The 24,357-nt window shown below is 37.4% G+C and overlaps 1 protein-coding gene across 30 annotated transcripts in view; it reads left to right on the top strand.

The window, feature by feature from the left end:
• Positions 1-24,357, top strand: part of ANK3 (ankyrin 3) — a 342,851-nt gene that overhangs the window by 263,270 nt on the left and 55,224 nt on the right. For all 30 annotated transcript variants that reach the window (XM_058696391.1, XM_058696392.1, XM_058696389.1 and 27 more), the window contains 4 exons: positions 1,735-1,959; positions 4,772-4,926; positions 21,941-22,152; positions 23,383-23,590. In XM_058696391.1, coding sequence (XP_058552374.1) covers positions 1,735-1,959; positions 4,772-4,926; positions 21,941-22,152; positions 23,383-23,590 — 800 coding nt within the window. The remainder of the gene's footprint in view (positions 1-1,734; positions 1,960-4,771; positions 4,927-21,940; positions 22,153-23,382; positions 23,591-24,357) is intronic.

Here is a 24,357-nt window from a genome sequence, read left to right as displayed (position 1 = left end):
TCCCAATCACAAGTTGATTTTCACTACTGAATGCTGGGAAAGGTAAGATTTTGTCTTAGGCTTCTTTATAAATTTGCCCTATTATCTTCATTACTGAGTAAAGGTAGTTATTAAATATGTGTGTGTCCAAGACAAGACAATGTAGGCTCCCCAGAGCAGTTTCAAGTGAGCCTTGTCATTTAGCACCCGAGGCAATTCATGTGGACACTTGCACAAGTAGATAAGTGTCTTTGTCTTTGACGAGAAAGGTGTGTATTGTGTTTTGTTTTAGAGGGGTTAGTCTCTTCCCCTCTTACTTTGAACATTACAGGGGTTCCAACCTCTCAAAGTAGATCTAATGTTACACACACACACAAAAAAAAAATAACCCAAGGAAAATGGCTAAATCCAAAATAAGCAGAAGGATATGAAGTTGATTCTACCTCACTGATGACCAGAATTGGTCCTGGACATCTGATTGCCTGGGAAATGATCACCATGCTATTGCCTTTTTCCATGGGGATGGCAGGTCAGTTGCTTTGAGGAAGAGGTTACTCTTCCAAGATCAAGTCCCCAGCTAGCACCTCCATGCAAGGTCCTAAAATCTATTTGCAAGATGTTAGAACTCTATTTAGATGAACTACATTTTAGTAGAAGATTTTTGATGGATGGGATTTTCCACCACCATCCCCAATACTATAGGTATTCAAACAATTTTCTCATTATCAACATTTATTGCTGTTGCAGTAATAAGCATATTTTCACATGTGGAAGTTGGAATGCACAGGGGCATAGTGTTCTCCTGTCTGACCTCCACTCTTCCATGAGTCGGATTCACTGGTTTATGTTACCAGAGTGCTTTATGACACCAGAGATTTGGGGACGACTCTTCATGAGCATGTGAAAGGAATCGAGAATTGCAATATGCTATTACCCAGATGAGATGCTATAAGTTTCTCTATATTTTCATACCTACATGCAAACAAATATTTTTTTCTTCATTAGCTTTAATGTAAAGGCCAATGACAGAATTATAATACATAATTTAGAGACATCTTCTAAAAAGTCTAGGTTACTAGTTTTGTATGGCTGTGTAAATACTCAAGTATAGGTTATTTTCAACAGTTTTAAAGTCAAATTTATGCTGAAAGGATTAAATCCCTTTCCATCAAAATTGCCTTGGCAGAACTAGGCATCTGCTTTTGTTCTTATATTCTGCTTTGTGATAGTGCAAATTAGACTGGTATGATTAAATACGTACATATTTATTTTAGGAGTTGTACATGTTAAGACATACCGTGGAGTTTCATCTGACTTGTCAGGGAGTGAGAGTCCATAGTGAGCATATGGCTAAAACCACTTATAGTGGTTAAAATGACCTTTGAATACAGCATAAGCCATCTGCAGAGGCCACATATGGCAGCCTGGGCTTGGGTTTTTAAATGCACAACAGTTTTTGTTACAGCTTTGAACCATTCACTGTTCCTCAATCGGAGCATCTGACAAAGTGGTTGGCTTCTACTAGGAGGCCACGTCCCACCTATAATAAGTTGTCATGTTTCCCTTTTTGCCCAATTCACAAGTTAAATGCATGTTTGGTGTGACTCCACTGTATTTACTTTCCAGTTTATTTTTAAAGAGAGGAAATGATAGCCACATTGTCTGTCGTTTTAAACCTTAACATTTAATTTCAAAACCTGCTGTGAAGATGGTTTATATGTATCCTTGATTTGGCCTCTGGTCTTCTCCCTACAGGTTTCTGGTTAGTTTTATGGTGGATGCAAGAGGAGGCTCCATGAGAGGGAGCCGTCACCACGGGATGAGAATCATCATCCCCCCGCGCAAGTGTACGGCCCCCACCCGAATCACCTGCCGATTGGTAAAGAGACATAAACTGGCCAACCCACCCCCCATGGTGGAAGGAGAGGGATTAGCCAGTAGGCTGGTAGAAATGGGTCCTGCAGGGGCACAATTTTTAGGGTAAGTGCTTTTGTCAATTTTTATCTTGGCCCTTGTATGATATATATGATTTCCTTTGCCCTTTTTAACTCAAGTAGTTAACTATTAAGACGGCATAGTCGGACCATTTTGATTGAGTACACCTCTCGTGTAGCGTCAAAGGTCACAAAGCTGTGTAATTCTGTGAAAAGCGAGTAGGCTGATACTTCCTTAACTCAGTTTGCTGGTCAAAGCTTTTACTAACCAAGAAGCATGTTCTCTGCTCAGTGAGTGCACGGAACCCCAGCAGCCCCTGTAGAAGTCAAGGCACCATTCTTAAGAAAAAATACAGATGTTGGAATTATATGAATAACTGGCTACTATGGGTACATGCCTTTTTAAGAGATAATTTGTAGGGACATAATCCAATGTGATAATGATATTTTACAAAAAGGAAAAATAAATTCTTTTCCTGAGGTGGCACTTGGGTGCAAATCAGGCAGGCTCTGTCGTGACGGACAGTTTGTTCACAATTTCCCCTTCTCGTTTCTCTTCCTGCTGCATGGATGTTATTCAGTAAACTGCATCTTCCTACCAATCCTCCCCCTGTAAATGAGGGTGAGAGTTTGGTTAGCCGAATCCTGCAGCTTGGGCCTCAAGGAACAAAATTTATTGGGTAGGATCTTTATAGACAAGATTCAGAATGTCTACAATTCTTTCTCCATTTTCAATTTTTTTCTGTCACACCCATGGTCTTATTCTTGTCTTAAGTTTCTTTTTATTTTTTCAGTTTTTAATGCTTTCAGTTGATGTGTGTCACTGAAAGAAACAAAAATCATAGTGGCTTGACTTAATGTAGCATCGCTACCTATCTTGTGCTTCTCCAGCATGTGGAATTTCCTGCAAGCATTCTGCTTGGTAACTTTGTGCTTTTGTAAACCTTTCTTTAATTTGAAATGTTTCAACTGAATATGGTAGTTTTTAAGACAGACTGACAATCTAATTTTAACCCAGTGTAAGAGAAAGTATTTGCAGCCTTTGAATCAACATTTGCTGTAAATGATATATATGTGTGTGAATATATATATGTGTGTGTATATATATATATATATATATATATATATGTGTGTGTGTGTGTGTGTGTGTGTGTGTATCTAGAGTTACATTTTCTTCAAAGTACATACTTATGCATACTAAGTAATCTTCATGGTCTTTGAGAAAGAAAAGTCCTCAATAAGTAAACTGATTTTGATAAATGTTGGGGCTAGAAGATATTTAAAGAAAGCCAAATAGGCAGCAGATAGAATGTTCTACTACAGTTATTAAATCATCTTGTTTTGTTTTGTTGAAGCTGAAATGTGTTGGTATCTGTTGTTTGTTTGCTTGTCTGTCTGGTTGGGGGATTTGCCTTGGCAGTCTGCATGAAGAAACCTGTTATGAAAACTTATGCTTGGCTTTCACCTTGGTCAGAGGCCCTGGTTCATACCTTCTCTCCAGTGTTGTTCAATGTCCTACACAAAGCCACATTCCTCAAATATTTACAGAGACAGTATCTGATACATTAACCTGCAAAGATTGTATCTAGTTCTCAAAAAAAACAAAAGTCAAATCAGATGTGGTTAAAAACTATGGTAAATATCTTAACTCTTGAAATTATTAACACTCTTAGGAGTAGTTGATTTTGTTTTTATCTACCAAAAAATAAAGGCATTATTAAAAAATGTTGAAATCCTTAATTTGAATTAATTCTAATTATTTTGTCAAAAGTAAAATGATCATATTTATCATCCTATTTTAAGAGAATGCTTTTGTGATAAATAAAATGTTCATACATATTCATGTTATTGGATCATTACAACAACTAGCCCTTTTTATGCTCTTACCTATCTGAACCCGTATCTTCTGTTGTGACATGCACATAAACGTGTAGGGTAAGAGGTGAGGTTACATACAACCTCTGTAGGAGAATAATGATACTGTCTACTAAATGTCATAAAATAAAGCTGCACAATCCAACTACATAAACTGTGTGTGATTGTGGTCTGCTTACTTCCATTCATCCTTTTTAGCCATTTATCCTGTTTTAAAATTTAACAAAATGATTCCTGTGCTTGATTGGCTGTCTTCAATTTGCAGCCATTCTTATGCATTCTTCTGCAAAAGGACACTGTCAAAATTTAATATATCATTAGATTACAATTTCAAACCAATAAGTGCTTTTTCAGAAAGTTTAAATATTTCTGTGCAGGTTATTATAGTGTTAGGAAATTAAGCTGCCCGCGACCATCTCACAAATTAAACACCAGAGAAAACTGCCTTAACCATACAGGCCATTAAAAGTCATGGAAAGTCACTGTTGGAGGGAGTGAATTGTTATGTCGACTGTTTGCTTGAGAAGGGACAAACACCTGTGATCTTTCAAAATAGGAAATCTATAGAATTTCTTTTTCAAAGAAATGACTGTGTCCTTTTAAATCATTAGCTTTTTGTATAATATGATATACCTATTGTGTTTTTAAAAATGGACCAACTTCCTTATGGTCTGTTTTAATCTTTCAATTCCTTGATTCAAAATTCCTGTTTATATGTGCTGAATATTTTCTCCCATATTAAATCAAATGCCTAACATATGATAGGCCCTTATGAATTGTTTGTGAATGAATGAATGATGGCATGTTATCAGGCTTCTGATATATTATTTATTAGCAAATGATTCTGCAGCTTTGAAATCATTCCCAACCTTAGTGGCACCTCTGATTTTCAAATGAATACTGTTAATGAAACTTTTTTTTTAAGTATGATACTATAAACATATTTCATTTTGATACCAAAATAATGTGGATTTCTTTTCCAGCCCTGTCATAGTGGAAATCCCTCACTTTGGGTCCATGAGAGGAAAGGAGAGAGAACTCATTGTTCTTCGAAGTGAAAATGGTGAAACATGGAAGGAGCATCAGTTTGACAGTAAAAATGAAGATTTAACCGAATTACTCAATGGCATGGATGAAGGTAATGGTGACAAGTCCTGGTTTCTGTCAATGTCTGCAGGTAGAAATCAAAGGCATGACTACACCAGAGTTAACTGCACCTGAAATTCACATGTCTGCATCCTGAGCTTGGGGTCCGGTTCCTCAGTGTTTAGTGCTCTTATCTGTATGCAAGGCATGAAGTTCCAGTCAATCCAACAGCCTTTTGTTTTCATAACACTAATGTACAAATACCACTTGATGATTCTTTCCATCTTCAATGAGATATATTAATCTTTCCAAAACCTGAGAAAGTTTTCTAAATTAAAAATGTGTCAGGAGGAGGGGAAATAATAGTGGAAGGTATGCAAAGCATGCAGGACATTTTTAAGAAAATATGTTCACATTTTACTTTTGGAGTTATTATTTCTGGATCCTTTCTTGTGTCTCCATCTTCTCCCCGATTATGTCAACATTCTTCGTGAATTTTTAACTTCTGTTGGGCAATAATAAGTTGCAAGACTAATTATTGGAGTCTGTGTCGTATTCTGTGACCTAGTAGGGCACATAGCTGAGTGTATCACTTCCCATACACACCTTCTTCAGCTCTCTGACCCTTAGAACAAAGCAGGTTTTCTTAGTAGACATTGGGAATGGACTTGTTTTGAGAGTAGGTACTTGATGCAGAGTTTTCCTTTAAAGGGGTGAAAAACAATTAGAGGCCAAATGCATCACAGAAAGACTCTAATTTTTTTAAGTTTGTTTATTTATTTATTTATTTAGAGCAAGCTAGCGAGAGAGAGGGGGAGAGAGAGAGAGAGAATCCCAAGCAAGCTCTGCACTGTCAGTGAAGAACCTGATGTGGGTCTCAAACTCATGAACTGTGAAATCATGACCTGAGCCAGTCAGACGCTAAACCGGCTGAGCCTGACTAATGTTTATACTGACTCCCTAATCACTACAAATTCAGCAATTGTTTTAAAGAATAGCTTTATTGGAGATATAGTTCACCTGCCATAAAATTCGCTGTCCTAGCATTTAATGCACTGGCTTTTGGAATGCACCCAGCACAGTCTTCTGGTTTCAGAGTGACGACAAAGGCGCTAGAACGACTCGGGTGTTTGAGGGATGACCATGGTCAAGTTCTTTGGTCCCTGTGAGCCTCTTTGGCTTCTGCAAAATGGAGATACCTTCCTTACTTCATAGGGCTGTTACTGGGAAAAAATAATTCTCTGAAGCACTTATGAAATACAGCCTTTGTCACATAGTAAGTCCTCAATAAATATCAGCTGTTGTCACTATTCATTCTATAGAAAAAAATTGTCCTATCAAAGGTTCTGTAAAAGACACAGTTCATCACTGCCAACCAAGAATTTAAAGATGTTTTTACAGCAGGGTAGGAGGAAATTATTAATTGTTGAGTTTCTAGCATTTGTGAGAGAGTGGTAAATTCCTTTCTATATGAAAATTTAAAACAAAAGTATAGTACTATAAAGTAGGTAGTTTTAATCACACGTTTAAAAAATTTTTCTTTTAACATTTATTTACTGTTTGTTATTTTTTTATTTTTTTAATGTGTATTTTTGAGAGAGAGAGAGAGTCAGAGTGTAAGCAGGAGAGGGGCAGAGAGAGAGGGAGACACAAAAATCTGAAGTAGGCTCCAGGCTCTGAGCTGTCAGCACAGAGCCCAACACAGGGCTCAAACCCATGAACCCTGAGATCATGATCTGAACTGAAGTCAGACACTTAACCAACTGAGCCACCCACGTACCCCTTTAATCACCCTTTATAGATGAGGGAACAGAAGTTCAGACAAGTCAAGTCACTTACCTAATATTACCCAAACTAAGTAGCAGCGCTGGGTTAGAAATCTGGTTTTATCTTGTTTTCAAAGATTTAACCATATCCCACTTATTTTAGAAATGTGTGCCCTGTGGAGAAGAAAATAAATGTAAACAGGAAAATTCCTACCAACCTCTAGATTTAAGGTTCAGGAGAATAATCATCTTAAATGAGCATATATTAAATGTTTACATATGATACTGATATTTATATCATATATCAGCTATAACTTCAAATAATTTCTGATAGGAACATGCAGTGGTAATTATGATTTCTAATTTTTATTACCTAGTCATTCTCTTCTAAGGAAATTGATAAGGAAACACAATTAAAAATTTTAAAAAGAATACATCTTAAGAGAATGAATTGAATTAGCATTTTGAAAATAGTAAAAGAATATAGATGATTCAGGATTCAAAAATGGAGAGAATAAGAAAAATGGGTTATCCAGAGAGGGTGGTTATTTTAAGGAAAATAAAGTATGTAAATATTTTCATGTATCTAGTATTTCTTAAATGCCAATGTAGATTATTAGTTTTTAACGTGTACATCTCCTACACAAGGAGTTTCTTTTCTTTCTCTCTTTTTCTTTCTTTCTTTCTTTCTTTCTTTCTTTCTTTCTTTCTTTCTTTCTTTCTTTATAGATAACTACCTTGATACTGTAACCTCTTGAAGGCAGGGTACATGTCTTAATCACCTTTGAACCCCCAGTGTCAGGCACAATTCTGATTTAGGTTTTCCCCCCTTGCTGGTAAGGGGCAGAAGGAGGAACTTCTCAAAATATGTAGCTAGCTGGAGGAAAAGTTCTCATTGGTCTATTTCTTCTACCCCAAATGTCACTAATGTTAATCTACAGGAGAAGAAAATTAAAGAGGAGCATTTACTTTGAGGAAATTTCTGAGAAATTAACATTATTCTAGGAAGAATACTGAACATTCCAAAACAGTACTGCCTAGTAGATGATGATTTATATGATGATGGAAATACTCTATACATGGGCTGTCCAAGAGTAATCACTAGTCACATGTGACTCCGGAGTACTTGAAATATGACTCGTACAGTTGAGGAAGGTAATATTTAATTTTGTTTAATTAATTTCAGATAGCCACATGTGGCCACTCGCTACCTCATTGGACATTGTAGTTCTAGCAAAAACACTGAATATTCTAATATAGTCTCCTTCATTTTTGAGTATAGATTATAATATGTCCATCCTACCAGGCACAGGTAGAATTTTTGAAAAAAAAATTAGATTTTTTTTTTTAAGTTTATTTATTTATTTTGAGAGAGAGAAAGAGAGAGCAGGGGAGGCACAGAGACAGAGGATCCCAAGGAGGCCCTGACACAGGGCTCGAAATCATGAACTGTGAGGTCATGACTTGAGCTGAACCCAAGAGTCAGACACTTAACTGACTGAGCCACCAGTTTTTGGGGCACCCGCAATTTTTTTTCAATTTTTAAGGATTATTTATGGAATGGATTTCCATGGTTTCATGCTAATTATCTTCATTTTGTTTTTATTAAACCAGTTTTAAATTGGAATTAGTCATATCTTTGCTTAGAAATTATGCCCCTCGAACTTCCATACTCAGGACATATGTCAAGAAATGATGATATTAGCCCTCTGTCCTGGATTCTGTGTGTTATCTTGGAAATAGTAGATAGAGTTTCTTTGTTACATTTTTAAAGACCAGTTAAACTTTGGTTCTATTTTAGGCAATTAAAAGAAAACGTAAATACTTCTAGGCTTAAAGAATCTAGCACTGGAGGTACTTCAGCAAAAATAAGGACTAAATTCTCCAAGCACAGTGGTTTTCTTCATGGATTAAGTTTTAAAGTAACAATAATGAAGGAAGTACTATACATATTTTATAGCTGAAACTCAATCAGATTTCATACCAAGCTTAAGCCCCACTTATCACCACTCTTCTCTAGTACCCAAAGACATTTCATTCATACTGGAACATCCCCCTTCTAAAAACAGACAAAAATCAAAATCATCCTATCTCTTAAAAAAAAAAAATCCAACACTTCTATTTCCCTAAGGTCCAGCTATTCAAAGTTCTCATAGGAAAAGAAGCATGAGCGCAGAACAGAAGTTTTCATGTTGTGTTCTACCTTCTTCCCTCTGCCCCACCCCCCCTTTGTTTATTCCTGGATAGTTGTTAATGAGCATCATAACAATAGTACAGAAAATAAACCAGTGACTAGATCACTCAAGACTTCCTTAAAGAAAAAGAAAAAAGCATCCTGTTGTTTTAACTTATTAATTTCCCCAATTGATAACAATAAGCCTTATCTGTCATCCGTGGCAAGTGACTCTTGGTATTACATGTTTTATTATAAATGTCTCCTTTTTTACCCTCTTTTCCATAAATAAATGCTGCTCTGTAACTAATCTATATGCTATTTTTATAACCAGTCCTGTTGCACCTTATTCTCTGAAAAATCTTAAAACCCAAATGTTAAAAATCATCTTAGGCAATATTTTGATAACTGACTTTTACTATACCATGCAATTGTAAGGATTAGATATGGTTCTGTAATATTTCAAAACTTGCAAAGCCTTTCCAAGTGCACAAATGGAGTAGTTAGAATAGCTCCAAAGAAAGACAAGTGTAAGGAGGAGGATAATTTTCCTAGTGTAATATGGTGGTTAGGATCAGGATCTGTGGACGTCACATAGCCCACAATTCCCATGCTGACTTCCTAGCTGTGTTATCCTAACCAAGAACTCAGTCTTTCTAAAATTTCATTTAAATCTGTAAAGTGAGGATACCTCATAGAGAGCTAAGGGGGAACTGACTAGCTAATATACGTAAAGTTCTTAATCCAAGGTCTGATGCATAAGAACCACTCAATCAATGTTAGTATTTGTCACGGCTGCCGTGTACAGTTGTGCAGGAGAGCAAGTAGGAACTGAAATCTTGCCTCTTCCCCTTGCCAAGACATCTGCTCTGACACTGGCATGCAGGACAAAGAGACAATCTTAACTAATGTTCCCAAGCCATTTACCTGCAGGGTGGTGTCTGTCCTAAGTGGCACCCTTTTCCAAATTGCACGTGGCTAGTTGAAGCCCTGGTCAGGGCTGATGAAGGTGACATTCTCTCCATCACCACTACACAGTCAGGCAATGGTAGGAAAATAGATCTAGATCTAGACTTCTAAAGTCCAGGCTTCTGACCCCAAATTTACTTGTTTTTCTATAATACCCCTTTGCCTTTCTGTATTCTGAAATGAAGGATGCCTATGAAAGTGTTTTGCGTGAAACAAAAATGTTACTTAAATGTTAGCTGCTATTTAAGTCTTGCATTACTCATCAAGGTACCATCTTAGCTCTTATATGACTCAAAAGGATATGGTGTGGATTCAAGAAAAACTGTCATTGCAAAATGTGGTAGAATTAGGATTTATTTCTGCCACTAGGAGCCTGGAGACACAAGCATCAATGATTATGCTAATGAAGCAGGTGTGTTAGCAGAGCTCTACTGAAGTAAGAGGCTAGAATGACAGAGGACAGTTGGTCTGGGTGTGAAGAACCTGCTGTTACCAATAAGATATCATGTGGCAGAAGTGACTTTCCTCTTTGGAGGTGGACCCAGATCTTGTCCTAGCACTTGTCAATTCTCTGCTGAGAAAAAGATACTGGAAAACACAAAATAAATTCATTCTGCTCCCCCCAAAAACATCATCTTTAAAGTGAACCAAGTTGAATCTACTTTGTAAGTTTGTTTAAAATCTTTAGTTAAACTCACAAAGTTCAATTAAACATGTTTAAAATTCTGCCTCTAAAGTCAGACCCCAAAGGGTGTTTTGCGGTTTATGGTTTTGCTGGACCTGAGAGGATTCACTAGTAGAAGAATCCTTCCTCCTTGGAGGTCTTAAAATTGAAGAGCTGGAGAAATGCTCTAGTGTGGCACTGACACTAAGGTTGCCACTAGTTACACGTGGCTACAGGGCACTTGAAATGGGGCCAGTGCACATTGAGATGTACTGTGAATGTAAACTACACCAGATGTGCAGAGCAACCCCCCAATCGATATCTCATTAATATTTTTTACATTGGCTACATGTTGGAATGGTAATGTTTTGGATATACTGGGCTAAATAAAAGATATTATTAAAATTGGGGCACCTGGGTGGCTTAGTTGCTTAAGTGTCTGACTCTTGTTCTCAGCCTAGGTCTTGATCTCAGGGTTGTGAGTTCAAGCCCCATGTTGGGCTTCTGTGTTGGGCGTGGAGCCTACTTTTAAAAAAAAGATACCATTAAAATTAATTTTACCTGTTCCTTTTTAATTTTCCAGGGTGGCTATAAAGAAATTTAAAGTTCCAAATGTGGTTTGCATTATATTTCTTTTAGACGGTGCTTCTCTGGACAATGTATAGATTTGGAGAGACACATTTATTAGGTTTTAAAATCAAAATCATTGCTACCTAAGCATCACAAGATGCTTTGAACATATAGGAATTATGCTATTATTTTAAAATCCCAACCACTGTGTTGGACCAAAGTTTTGCTCAAGCTCTCCAAACAATGCCATCATGCCAGGAAAATGTTTCCTTCCTGTTGTCATTGTTTTCCCATGAGACCAAGTGAAAGTTTAAAATAATGCATTTTAGATAAAATAATTATGCTATTTTTCTGTAAGTTGAAGCAGGAAAGAGAAATTGATAACTATAATGTCAAGTAACAGAAAACTATTTTCCATAATTTTGTTATCTAACTATACGAACAATAATTACAGAGGCAGATGTTTCAGTTAAAAATTGCTACTTTGGTTCATTTCAAATGAACTCATTTTTAATTCATCAGGCATGAGACAAAGCATAATCTTAAAGCATCAAGTTAGATTGTAGAAGCGTCCAGTGCTGAGAAGTGGAACATGTAGCTTTATGTTGTACACAGCACCATCTGCTGGACAAATCTGTTAACAATTTTGAAAAATTCTGGAGGAAAAAGTAAAAACAACTTAACCAAATGAAGATTATGTTAGGGTGTCAAAAAACAAAAAGCATACCAAATACTATCAGTTAAACCCTTCAGCTTGTTGCCATAAAACTCATTTTAAATCAGTTGCTTGATACCTACCATAGTGCAAAAGGAAGGGAAATAGAACAGCTACCCCAAACCAACTAGCTGGGAAATGAGAATGGGACCAAGCCAAATAAACATTAACCACAGCGAGCCTTATATGTGCCTGTGTAAATGGATTTGCCAGCATTTACATCTTTTTATAAAACATTAGTAGGTCAAAATAATGATGTCAGACACCCTGACCCACTTGTCAGACAGAATGGGACTCTTGGCCCTCTAAGGACAGGGAAGCAAGGCTGAGAGATTGGGTGCAAGCTTTTATGACCTTTAGTGCAGATGAGAATGGAGGCCAGGGTGCCAGACACAGCAGGTCTAGGGCCCTTGGAGTTCGTTGTGCTTCTGTATCTGCTGCACATGCTGGGTTACTGATTTATGGTGTTCAGCTTTAAAGAATTATATATGATCCTGATTTTGAACATGGGATTATATTATTTGTTTTTTGCCTTCATATCGTAGTAATGGTTTAAACAAAGGGTTGAAGAAAGTGCCATAATGGAGCTAATTGCCTGAAAGCCATGCCTTTTTATTTACATAAGTGGAAAACTAAGCAAATGTGGAAGAACATTTTCCTGGAAAAAATACATAGAGAAGCCAATGCATAGAATATAAAGTTTCTGCAATCCTGGAGGAAACCCTTATAATGATTATTCCAGCATGAGCAAACACTCCCTAACTTCTCTTCCAGAAAGCCTTCCCTAAACCCCAGACTAAGTTAGATCCACCTGGTAAATATGTCCACAACATCTGGCCTGTCTTCTTCCATAACAAGCAACTTTGAACTTTGCTATCTTCCATGATGTACGATAAAGTCCCTGTGGACAGGGACTTGGCTTGACTTGTTGACAGCCATATTCCCAGTGCATGTAGCAGCTCTTGGCACAGTATTGTCACCACACCATAACTTGTTGAATGAATGGAAAAATAAATGCTTTGTATCCAAGCCTATGTCCCCACTCTTGATGATACATTTCCTTAATAATTCAGTGACCTATACCCAAGAGAGAAAGCAGCTTTCTAAAGGAAGGGGTGCCACAACCAAATGAGGAGAGGTGGTCTGCATGGGAGGGAAAGGGCACAAAATGATTAGAAATTAGTTTTCAAAAAATAATTTTAAAATATAATTGTCAGAAATTGTATGGATTGCTAAAACCGGAGGGGAAACAAATAGATAATTCATTGTTTCTAGACAGTCATCATTAGCTCTCAATGCATTGTACAAATCTGAATAACAAAGAAGATCCTTACCTTGCACAAAGATGTAAAATAATGCTGATCGAGACAGATATAAAGTGCATACTGGAAATGAATAAGAATAGGAGTTAAATTTCTAAAATTGTACCTGTACATGGGACCTCTCTGTAATCTTTGCAATTTCCCATGAATTTATAATTATTTCAAAATAAAAGTTGGACAAAATTGGAGAGGTTTCTATTATGTTTACATTGAGGAAGAAGGATCAAGTTGTATCATTTGGGGTTTTTTTTTCCTGCAACTTCTTGGACAGACTTATTACAAAAGTTGCATATTCAGATGAAGCTGAATTTGAATTCCGAGGAGATGAACGTCTATGATTTCCTGAAATATTTGACTGAATATATTACAAGTGCCCTGGTGTTCCACATATTCTATAGCCAGAGCTGAATGTTACAGACTTGTCTTTTATTTCCTTCATTTCTCCCAATTTATTTATAAATTCTTATTTTTAATACTTTGTAATTAATGAAACCTTATTTTGAAATCTGGAATGAAAATAAAATGACAGCAATTAAGATTCATACACCATAGAGATATAGACATAATGTGTTGTTGCTCTTGTTGTTGTTGTTGTTGTTGTTGTTGTTGTTGTTGTTGTTTAATCCAACCTTAGATCTGCCACAGATTGGTTTTCTGTTTCTCCTCTACTCCAAAGCTGTATGACCTTGGAAAGAATAAGTAGCTTGAATTATTACATGAACAGAACTATGCTGGTGGCTTTATATCATTTATTTGTCATATCTACCCCAGAGGACGCTTTTCTTATCCTGATCTTATAGACAAGGAACATTAAGGCTCAGAGTTCAGGAACTTATCCAAAGTCCAAGCTCACTGGTTGGAGAGTTAGATTTGAGCCCAAGGCAACTGTCTCCAGTGACTTCCCAGAGAACCATCCTGGCTAGCTTGCCCTTTTGAAATCTAACATTGTAGGCCTCAGTTTTCCCCCACACCTCATATCAAATTCTCCTTTCTTAGAGGATCATGCTGAGCAGAATATTCACCTGACTAAAAATTAAACTCTAGGTACAGAAATCATCCTTTGTGAAAACTTGAGGTTGTATTCCTTCTATAGACTATTCACAGTCAAACCTGACCCCACACTCACAAACAGCTTTCAGAAAACAAATTTGGTGTAGGAAAAAGAATCATGGTCCCATCTGACCAAGTTATCTAGATATTTAATCATGTGCATGTAAGAATGAGGCAAAACTAACCAAGGATGATCATTTGAAATCTTTAAGATTAACCCATTTAGTGGGAACATGATTTCACTCCTGTTATTTATGCTTCATTGTATGATAATCTCCGTAACCATTTATATTCACAAAGCATTTTTTGATTCTTCTTGCTCTGTTGCAAAATCTCAGTTACAGAGAAAGCTGTCCCACCTTTTACAAATAAAGAAACTGAGTTACAAGGTGCTTGAGAAATTTATCATTAATCAGTGAAGTAAGAAAACTGTAGAACATTAGTTTCCATTTATTGCACAGCAGAAAGTGCCACTGTAATCAGAGCTTTCTGCTCATAGAGCAAGCCAACAAGAAGGGACATCACCTTCTGGACCAGGGTATCTGCATATCTGTCCATTACTCATCCATTTATCAACTACCACCCCTGTGCCAGGTAATCTGCAAATACATTGTGTTAAATCATGGTTGAAGTCCATGTCTGTGTGACTTCATCCCTTCTCCCTGACCCTGTTCCTAGACCTAGGTTCTAAGCTCTAAAGCAGACAGGTCACTTTGGACAGGTCACTTATTCTCTTTGAACTTCACACACCCTCTTTACCAAATGCTTTGTGGGACAAATAGTAACTGACTTGCCAGAAAGTAGACATTCAGTGAGTGTAAATTGTAACATTCCTCCTGACCAAGCCTACCTGTTTCAGAACTCATCTCTTTCTTTTCCCTTAATCATGTGTGTGTGTGTGTGTGTGTGTGTGTGTGTGTGAGAGAGAGAGAGAGAGAGAGAGAGAGAGAGAGAGAGAGAGAGAGAGAGAAAACTTTACTAGTAACAGATTAAACAGAGAAAGAGAGGGGGTTTTAGGGTCTTTTCATAGTCTATCAATCACCCTGAAAGGTAAGAAGCTCTTTATTTTTATGTCATTTTCTCCTTTAATTCTATAGGTATGGAGTGGTTTAGTAAATTTTTTTAAGCCATTTAAAACTAATGGATAGGGGCACCTGGGTGACTCAGTGGGTTAAGCGTCTGACTCTTGATTTCAGCTCAGGTCATGATCTCACAGTTTGTGGGTTCAAGTCCCACATTGGGCTCTGCGCTGACGACTCAAAGCCTGCTTGCGATTGTCTCTCTCTCTGCTCCTCCCCCATTGTCTCTCTCTCTTTCTCTCTCTCTCTCTCAAATAAATAAACTTAAAAAAAAAAAACAGTAATGGATATTATTGCCTCATAAGCTCCTCTTCTCATATTGAACCATCCATGCAATGTTTTTCATAAGATCCTATTGTCATGTTTTTCACAATTTGGGTTCTGAGTCTTTAGGGACAGACTTAGGGTGAAGTCTAAGACTTTGCTTCCCAGACATGTCAAGTCATAAAGTCACCTGAATTTACTGTGAAAAACAGCTTTTCAGGTTCCACTCCTGGCCTACGAAGTCAGAATTTCCAGGAGAGAAACCTAGGAATCTGTGCTTTTAATAGATAGCTCTGGTGATCTTGCCAGATCTTGCAAGATCTTATGATCTTGCCAGATTGGAGCACACACAAGCTGGGTTTTCTGTGGGTATGAATAGGACACAAGCATCATATCTGTAGGTTATTTTCTTGGTTTTATCTATGGAAAGGATAGGAGCATAGCAAAGATTCTTGGTTCTATATTCCTGCTTCTCTAACCTAATAATAGACCATTTTAAAATCTGAATACAGGTGTGTCTGGGTGGTTCAATCAGTTGAGCATCCAACTTTTGATTTCAGCTCAGGTCATGATCCCAGGGTTGTGGGATCAACCCCTGTGTTGGGCCCCACACTGAGCATGGCACACGGCACTTTCTTAAGATTCTCTTTCCTTCTGCCCTGCCCCCCTGCTTGCATTCTTTCTCTCTCTGTCTCAAAAGAAAAAGAAATCTGAGTACAAGTATATTCAGTCCTGGAAAGAATATTGACATTATTCATATATACGTAATTAGACTTTACTGCTATTTGCCTGGAAATGTGACTTTTCTGACATACTTTTTTAGTTTGCAACACAGAACGTTTCAGAAGAGTTTGATATTCTCATAAGTTTTCAATGCCCTTTGGATAAACGTCCATTAAGTAAATGGTAATTTCTCTTATAAACACATGGACATAATAAAATTTACTGTGGATTAAAGAGTAGGAAGACAAGATCCACTTTTCCTCATACAATTTTTTAAAAAATTATTAAAAGAACAAACAATAATCAGTCTACTAAACTATATATATTTTAAAGCAAGATTTTTTGTTTAATTTTGAAAAAGAGAGAGAGTGTGTGTTTGTGTGTTCAAGTGGGGGAGGGTCAGAGAGAGAGGGAGAGAGAGAATCCCAAGCAGGCTCCATGCTGTCAGTGCAGAGCCTGATGCAGGGCTCGATCCCACAAACCATGAGATCATGACCTGAGCAGAAATTAAAAGAGTTGGATGCTCAACCGACTGAGCCCCCCAGGCACCCCTTAAAGGAAGACTTACAGAATTATGCAGTTATTTGGTATGAAAAGTGTGAGTCTCTATTAATTCCCAGTGATGTCTTTGTTCAGTGGATACTAGTTGAATACCTGCCATGGGCCAAGCCTCAACATCAAACGTCATTTAATTTAACGTAATTTTACTGTGGTTACTTCACATTTTATGAAAAGAAAATCTAGTTTTCATATACATTAACAGTTTATCAAAACTATAAATAGAATAAAAAGCCTCGTGATCAGGTGCTTATGATGGACAATATGGCCACAAGTCAGGGCTTCCCAGCTGCTGTGTGTCGACAACTTCCTTCCTCTTTCAGGCCTCTCGAGTCAGCTAAGATCATTTCATTACTGTGTTTCAGTCTCCTTTTTTAAAAGCAAGAAATAGAGAAAATGTGTTTGAGTTGAATCCACATTAAAATTTTAATAATCTGTTATATTATTGATTATATCATTTTATTATTTAATACTAGTATTAGTATTATTACGATGTAATAATACACAAGCATACACTCATTATTATATATATTATAATTTTCCTTTTCTCTTTCCCTGTCCCCTAAATTTTATGTAAATTATATGAATTTATATATCAACATGTAAAGATGTGATTAGTTGATTGTTATCACATTTTTTGGTGGCTTTTCCATTTAATATGGCTTGGAGATATACACATTAAAACATATACTTCTAGCCCATTCTTTTTAATACTGCACTGTATTCCATAGTATGAATCTATCATAATTTATTTAACCTTTGTCCTATATGATGACCAATAAGATTTTGTGATCGATTTTCAGGCCATATGAATTACATAGTAATATTACTGTTTTTCACTTCCTCCTCTTGTCTCTTCATGTTTACCCACTGTGCACATCATTTATTGTCTAACTCATGCAGCTATCCCAACATGTAATAGCCTAGCCTTCAACTGTAGCTCTTAGAGATTATGCTTCTTTTTATAAACCAGTATTTAAATATTTTTTGTAGTCTTCACCTTTGTATTGACTTTTATTCTCAGAAAAAAAAGTTCAAAAGGAACGATATCTTTTCTCTATTTCATCATGCAGAGGCCTGGGAATCTGAGTAATTCAGGAGGGCAGTATGTGTATATGATCCTGTTTAAGGAATGGTGCATGGGGATTCTGATGTCCAAAATTTGCACAGTAGTTTCTTTGGGGTGAGGCTTATATATTTTTTAATATTTATTTATTTTTGAGAGAGAGAGAGAGAGAGTGGGGGGGACAGAGAACCCAGCCTCTGTGCTGATGACAGAGAACCCAATGCAGGGCTCAAACTCACAAACCACAAGATCATGACCTGAGCCAAAGTCGGAAGCTCAGCTGACTGAGCCACGTAAGCACCCCGAGGCTTATCTTAAAAATACCTGTTAAAGGGGAGCCTGGGTGGCTCAGTCAGTTAAGCTTCCGACTTCAGCTCAGGTTATGATCTCATGGTCTGTGAGTTCGAGCCCCACGTCAGGCTCTATGCTGACAGCTCAGAGCCTGGAGCCTGTTTCAGATTCTGTGTCTCCCCCTCTCTCTCTGACCCTCCCCCATTCAGGCTCTGTCTCTGTCTCTGTCTCAAAAATAAATAAAACGTTAAAAAAATTTTTAAATACAACAGTGGAGGTCAATAATTATGCAAGTTTTAATGATGACGGGAAAATTGGGTCAATTTCAGAGTGGGTACAACACAGAGTGTTCCTGAACCACTGGCAAATCCTAAAAGATGTTATAAGTCGAGTGTGGAGTAAGAACCTGAGCTTTTCCATTTACTGCTCATCGGCTGCATCTGAGATGGACACACTCACTTTATATTTGGGGTGGCTTTTGTTCTTTATCAAAGGCAATATGGCAGAGTGTGGCCTGGCTGCCTCTGCTACATAAAGTGGCCATTCTTCCCAGTCCATTGCTATTATAGTTTCCAGGGGTGATACAGCTGTCTCTCCCTTAACTCCTCACAAATGTGCATGCACATACCTGCAACACACACACACACACACACACACACACACACACACACACAGCTAAGAATGCATGTTGCCCCGAGTCCCCCAAAAGGTTCCTCACTGCCTCTGGTATGTCCAGCTTGATCTTGAGTAAGCTTCATACTCAAAGGATACACAGCTTGTTACATGTGGAGTCAGGAAATCTTTCTTGTTTGAAGGATGTAATTTCACAGTGGGGTCTTCTTTTATTGCTCGCACTGTGTGGAGTCCCAGGCTATTTCTGAAGAACACAATCACAAGTTTGAGACCAAGGTGAACAATGTCTGCTTAGCTGCAGCTGATCGGATGCACAGCAACTGAAACTAATCATCAGAATTTCTCAGTTGCCACATGAATTATGAACTCTGGGAATTCAGACTTTCAAAAAGAAGCCAAATCATGGGAAGGGAAATATATCCTCTCCGGATGGAAAACTTATCCATCCAGTTTTGTCAATTGCTGAATAGCTGAATGCCCCCCCCCACCCCACCCAAGAATATTTTCCTGAGCGAGCTCTTTGGTTCCTTCCTGTTTTTCTATATTAACCTTTTTTTTAAAAAATTATTTGCCTTTGTTTTCTTTTATTTTCTTTCACTAAAAACTCAATATTTAGATTTGGATGGAGCAGAGGAGAAGCAGATGGTTAGGAACCCAAACGGACCAAATTCTATTCCATTTGTGATCTGAGTGGAACCCTATCTGTCTCCTATTTGACAATTTGGTGTTCCCACCTCAGAGTTTGGTGGGTAATCTGTAAAATGAGAAGATGTCACTGATCCAATTACCTAACTATTCATCTTCCCTTTCTATAAATTTCTATTCAGAATAAGCTGTGATCTCAGCCCTGTGTATCTGATGAAGGAGGCAGACATGTTCATAGTTAAAAAATGGTAGGACCTGTTCTGTATGTGTCAGAGGTATGAACAGAGGCTTATGTGAGTAACAACAAAGACAAAACCAACACCTCTCCCTGAAGTTTGGGACTTTCCCCTTTATTTTGTAACAAGACCTTCCCAGCTATGTGAACCCAAAGGTACTCCCCCACCCCCTTCTTAGCTCCTCACCTTCAACCCCATCTCCCAGGCCTCGGAAGTGACCAGTGCTAATACCAGAATGTTTCTTCTACAGATTTCTCTTATAAAAGTATACAGATGCACAGATTAGAGTTTTCCCTAAAAAGGAGCAGACTCTGCATTTTTTTTTTTTTTTTTTTTTGTGCATCTTGCTTCTGTGCTCACTTTCTGTGCTTTATACTAGTCAGTCATTACCTGCCTGGCACCCTCGCATCTCACCCCTGCTGCCACCTTCTCAGAGAGGTGTTTGCTGTTGGGGATCATCGTATTGAAATAACCTCTCCCACCCAACCCCCACTCCCTGCAAGGTGTGGCTGGAGAGCGAGGTCTCCATATAACTGTTTTATTATAATACATCTAGATAAGTTTTAAATTTTTGTAGGAGAAATTCTCCCTCACAAATCTACTTTTCCAAAATAGTCTTGGCTAGTCTCAAATATTTATTTCGTATCATGTTTAAATAAGTATTTCCATGTAAATTATCAAGTTTGAACATTTTAATATGTGTTTTTCTGACCAGTTTTCAGCTTCTGTGACTTGCCTACTTATAATATTTTGCTGTTTTCAATTGGCTTGTCTGTCATCTTCTTCTCAACTTGTAGCTGCCATTGATACTGAGCATATCAATCCATTATTTGCCATGTGTGACTATTACCTTTCCTTTTGTCTTTTAAGCTTACTATTTTTGCCATAGAAAACTTTGCATTTTTATAGCCAAAACTATCTTTTAGGCTTCTGGGTTTCCAGTTTTAAATATAAAAATTTCTCCTAACTAAGGCTGAGACATATTCTCTTGATTGTTTTATGGTAATATTTTAATTTTTTTAAGTAGTTAAGTCTCTCATCCAGCTGGAATTTATATTTATATGTGATAAAATATAGTGAATTATCTCTGTTCTGCCAAACGGATTTTCAATTATGTCAGCACCATCTTAAATCAGCCATCTTTCCCCCACTGATTTGAAGTTTAAATATCTGACTTTGATTTAAATATATTCATTTAAATATATAACATATAATACATAAAAGTTGATATATATGCATTTATATATATACCACATATGTGTGTATACATATATAAATTTAAATCTATTTCTTGCTCTGTGTTTTTATCCCGCTCAGCTATTTATCTAATGTTATATATATTCTTATATGTCTCTCCATATAAATTTTATTTTGATACTTCTAGATAACTATTAAAATCTTATAAAGTAAATTCTTCCTCACAAGCCTATTTTTCCAAAATACTCTTGACTAGTCTTGAATATTTATTTCATATGATTTAAAAAACCATTTATTTAAATTAAACCTGCCAACATTATGCATCAGATCCGGCTTTTCAAAGAAGACCCATCTGGCTGCCCTGTAGGGAACGAATTGTAGTAAGGAGGGGCGGGTGACAGGGAGATGGCTAAGAGGTGGCTCGGACAGGGGTGGCAGGGCAAAGCCATTTCCACAACCAGATCAGCTGGACTTCGACCTTTCGACGTGATGTACAAAGAAAAGTGAGTCACACTATTGGACAGCAGGGCTAGACAAATGTAAATCCTTTTCCAGAGTGAGGACAGACAGGAAGAAGTCAGTTTGGCAGTGCACAGGAGGAAAGAAGATATGTCCATTGTGGATAGGCGGATTGATGCATGAGGGTTATCTGTGGGCAGACAGAAATTGGTGTTGATGACATTAATCATTTGGGTAATTTAAACATCTTTTAAAAGAGGCTTTCAAATAAAGTGTTAGAGCCTTTTAGACATATTTTAGTCTTTATTCACTTTCTTATGAGGCCTGACTTTCTTCTGATTCATTCCTACTTTGGCAGCTGAGGGCAGATTATTGTAAATAATCACAGAATGAGGTATCTCTTCTTACAGAGTAGAGCTCTGTTCAGATGAGGTAAATGCCAGTTTTTGAATATATGTGTTCCTCTTTCATAGAAATATTTTCCTATAAATATTATATATGAATAGCTTGATACTGGCTTTACAAAGCTTCGTATTGTTAAGGTCACTATCACTTCCTTTCAATCATAGAAACTGTTTAGACCACTGGATATAAGTAGTATTATCTCTTGAAATTACACTTCATTTTATCTCCAGGTATTGTGTAGATTGACTTCTCACAGCTTTTTCATTCATTTGTCCTTGCAGAACTTGACAGCCCAGAGGAGCTAGGGAAAAAGCGTATCTGCAGGATCATCACAAAGGACTTCCCCCAGTATTTCGCTGTGGTTTCACGGATTAAGCAGGAAAGCAACCAGATTGGCCCTGAAGGCGGGATTCTGAGCAGCACTACTGTGCCCCTTGTCCAGGCTTCATTCCCAGAGGGTGCTTTAACCAAAAGAATCCGCGTGGGCCTCCAGGTAATGTTCACAAAGACTTGTTTCCTTGGCACAGGTAGAGACCGTGTGACCATGCTCTGCTCAGAAGACCGTTGTGGTAACACCCCAGCAATATTGCTAATCAAAGCAGTGGGCCGGTTTGGGAAGCAGTAACCTAGTTCATGAAGTATAAAGTGAGCTTAGTGGCTTATTAAATAAGGTATGTATTTTAGGGTTTTCTTTTGAAAGTATACCTTGGTTTCTGATGAAAGATTGTTTTGTTAACCATAGGTTACTGGTCTCAGTATGTGCGACAAGAGCACCAAAAGAGCAAATATACCATTAAAGAAATAAACTGTATTTGATTTGGTTTATAATATGCCATAGCATGAAAATCAGTACTAAGGAAACTTGCAAGCTTTCACATTTTGATTTAAGTAGATCATAAACACTGGGTTTTATCCAGACCAGTTAGAACTTGTTTTGGTTTGGAAGGCTAACTGAAAATCTTGGCAAGGATGGTCTTTCTTATATTTACTTGTTCAGCTAGACCTATTGAAAAAGGAAAATAGTAAGGAAGGTAACTTAATTTGTGTTAATTAATATAGTCTTTAATAGTTTAACTTAGAGTTCCTGTTCTTTTTGTGAGGTTTTTTTAGAGTCAAGTACTCTAAACTCTGAGAAGGCCGTCAGTAACTTGTGACTGAGGACACCACCTTATATTTCAGTGACATGAGGTTCCCTTCAGCAATCTCTTGTATTGAGTATTTTACCAAATAGCAAAGAAGCCATAAGGAAGACATTAGGTTTGGTAGTCTAGAATTGAAATCTTAAGTGCCCTTTTGTTACTTAACTCTGAAAAACCTCAATTTTTGCCTGGGCACACATTGCCCATGTAATGTTTTACTGGATGTCCTGCATAGGTTTAACATACACTAGACTCAATATTTGCTGACCTTTACTTTTAGTTAGACTAAAAGGCTTCTATGCTGTGAGACTTGATTCACTCTCTGTCACTCAAAGCTCCTGTTGCCTGTTTTCTGCTGGGGAAATACACACACTGACCAGTTCCTGCTACACTGTTAAGTTGTTTTGGTTCTTTTTTGTGGCCTCCTGAAGTAGTAAGGATTAAGAAGAAAGACTTTTTTTTCTTTCTTTCTTTTTTTTTTTTTTAGTTGTCTGTTTTGAGCTTTTTCCTCCTCGCTTAAAAAGTCAATTTTCCAATGACAGAAAAATGTTAACTTCCATTTAAGGTCCTTTCTCTGTCTCTAGGCCCAGCCTGTTCCAGATGAAATTGTGAAAAAGATCCTTGGAAACAAAGCAACGTTTAGCCCAATCGTCACCGTGGAACCAAGAAGAAGGAAATTCCATAAACCTATCACAATGACCATCCCGGTGCCCCCGCCCTCAGGAGAAGGCGTGTCCAACGGGTACAAGGGAGATACCACGCCCAATCTGCGCCTGCTCTGTAGCATTACAGGTTTGATTAACTTGCTGCTGTACTTCCCTGGATGCTAGCTAACATTTGCAGTCATTCTGTACAAAAATATAAAGCCTTTGAAACATCCATGCCAACTTTATAAGCATAGGGAAAAAAGAAAAGAATAAAACATTTTGCTTGTCTGTCACCTCATCTCTGTACCTTTTATCCCTGTACCTTTCTTTAAAGATGCAGAGATCATGACTCATTTAAAATTCAGTGATATTCTTTTCCCTGCCATTAAGTGTAGTATTAATAATTGCACTCTTTTAAGGTTATTGAGATAGTATTGAATCTCCTAGAGCAGCTGGATAATCTCTCAAGGACCTAGACAGAGGCAGTGGACCTAGCAAAATCCTTTAGACTACAGGAGATTGGGTGGGCTTTGGACAAAACAGAGCTGCCACAGAGAACCAGGAGTAGGGAAGAGCAAGAGCAAAGGCATGATTCTCACCACACAAAGTCATGAGTATAATCCAATAGACTAAAGCTATAAGGTCAGGAGAACACATGTTGTGATAATCACCTGGACTCCAAAGTTAGTTCATCATTTGATCATCCTAATATGATTTTTAACAGAAAGTCCTAGATTAAGATAGGTTGTTTTTTTGTTTCTATGAGTAGTTTCTATGACTAGCTAGCTAATTCCTCTTCTTACACTGGAAAATTAAATGATTTAGGTAGTACAAAATGAGCTGCTTTTTTTTTTTTAATATGAAATTTATTAGCAACTTGGTTTCCATGCAACACCTAGTGCTCATCCCAAC

This window comes from Neofelis nebulosa, chromosome 13 (genome assembly GCF_028018385.1).
Source record: "Neofelis nebulosa isolate mNeoNeb1 chromosome 13, mNeoNeb1.pri, whole genome shotgun sequence".
In the NCBI taxonomy this organism is placed as follows: domain Eukaryota; kingdom Metazoa; phylum Chordata; class Mammalia; order Carnivora; family Felidae; genus Neofelis; species Neofelis nebulosa.
This window is presented reverse-complemented; position numbering and strand designations above follow the sequence as displayed.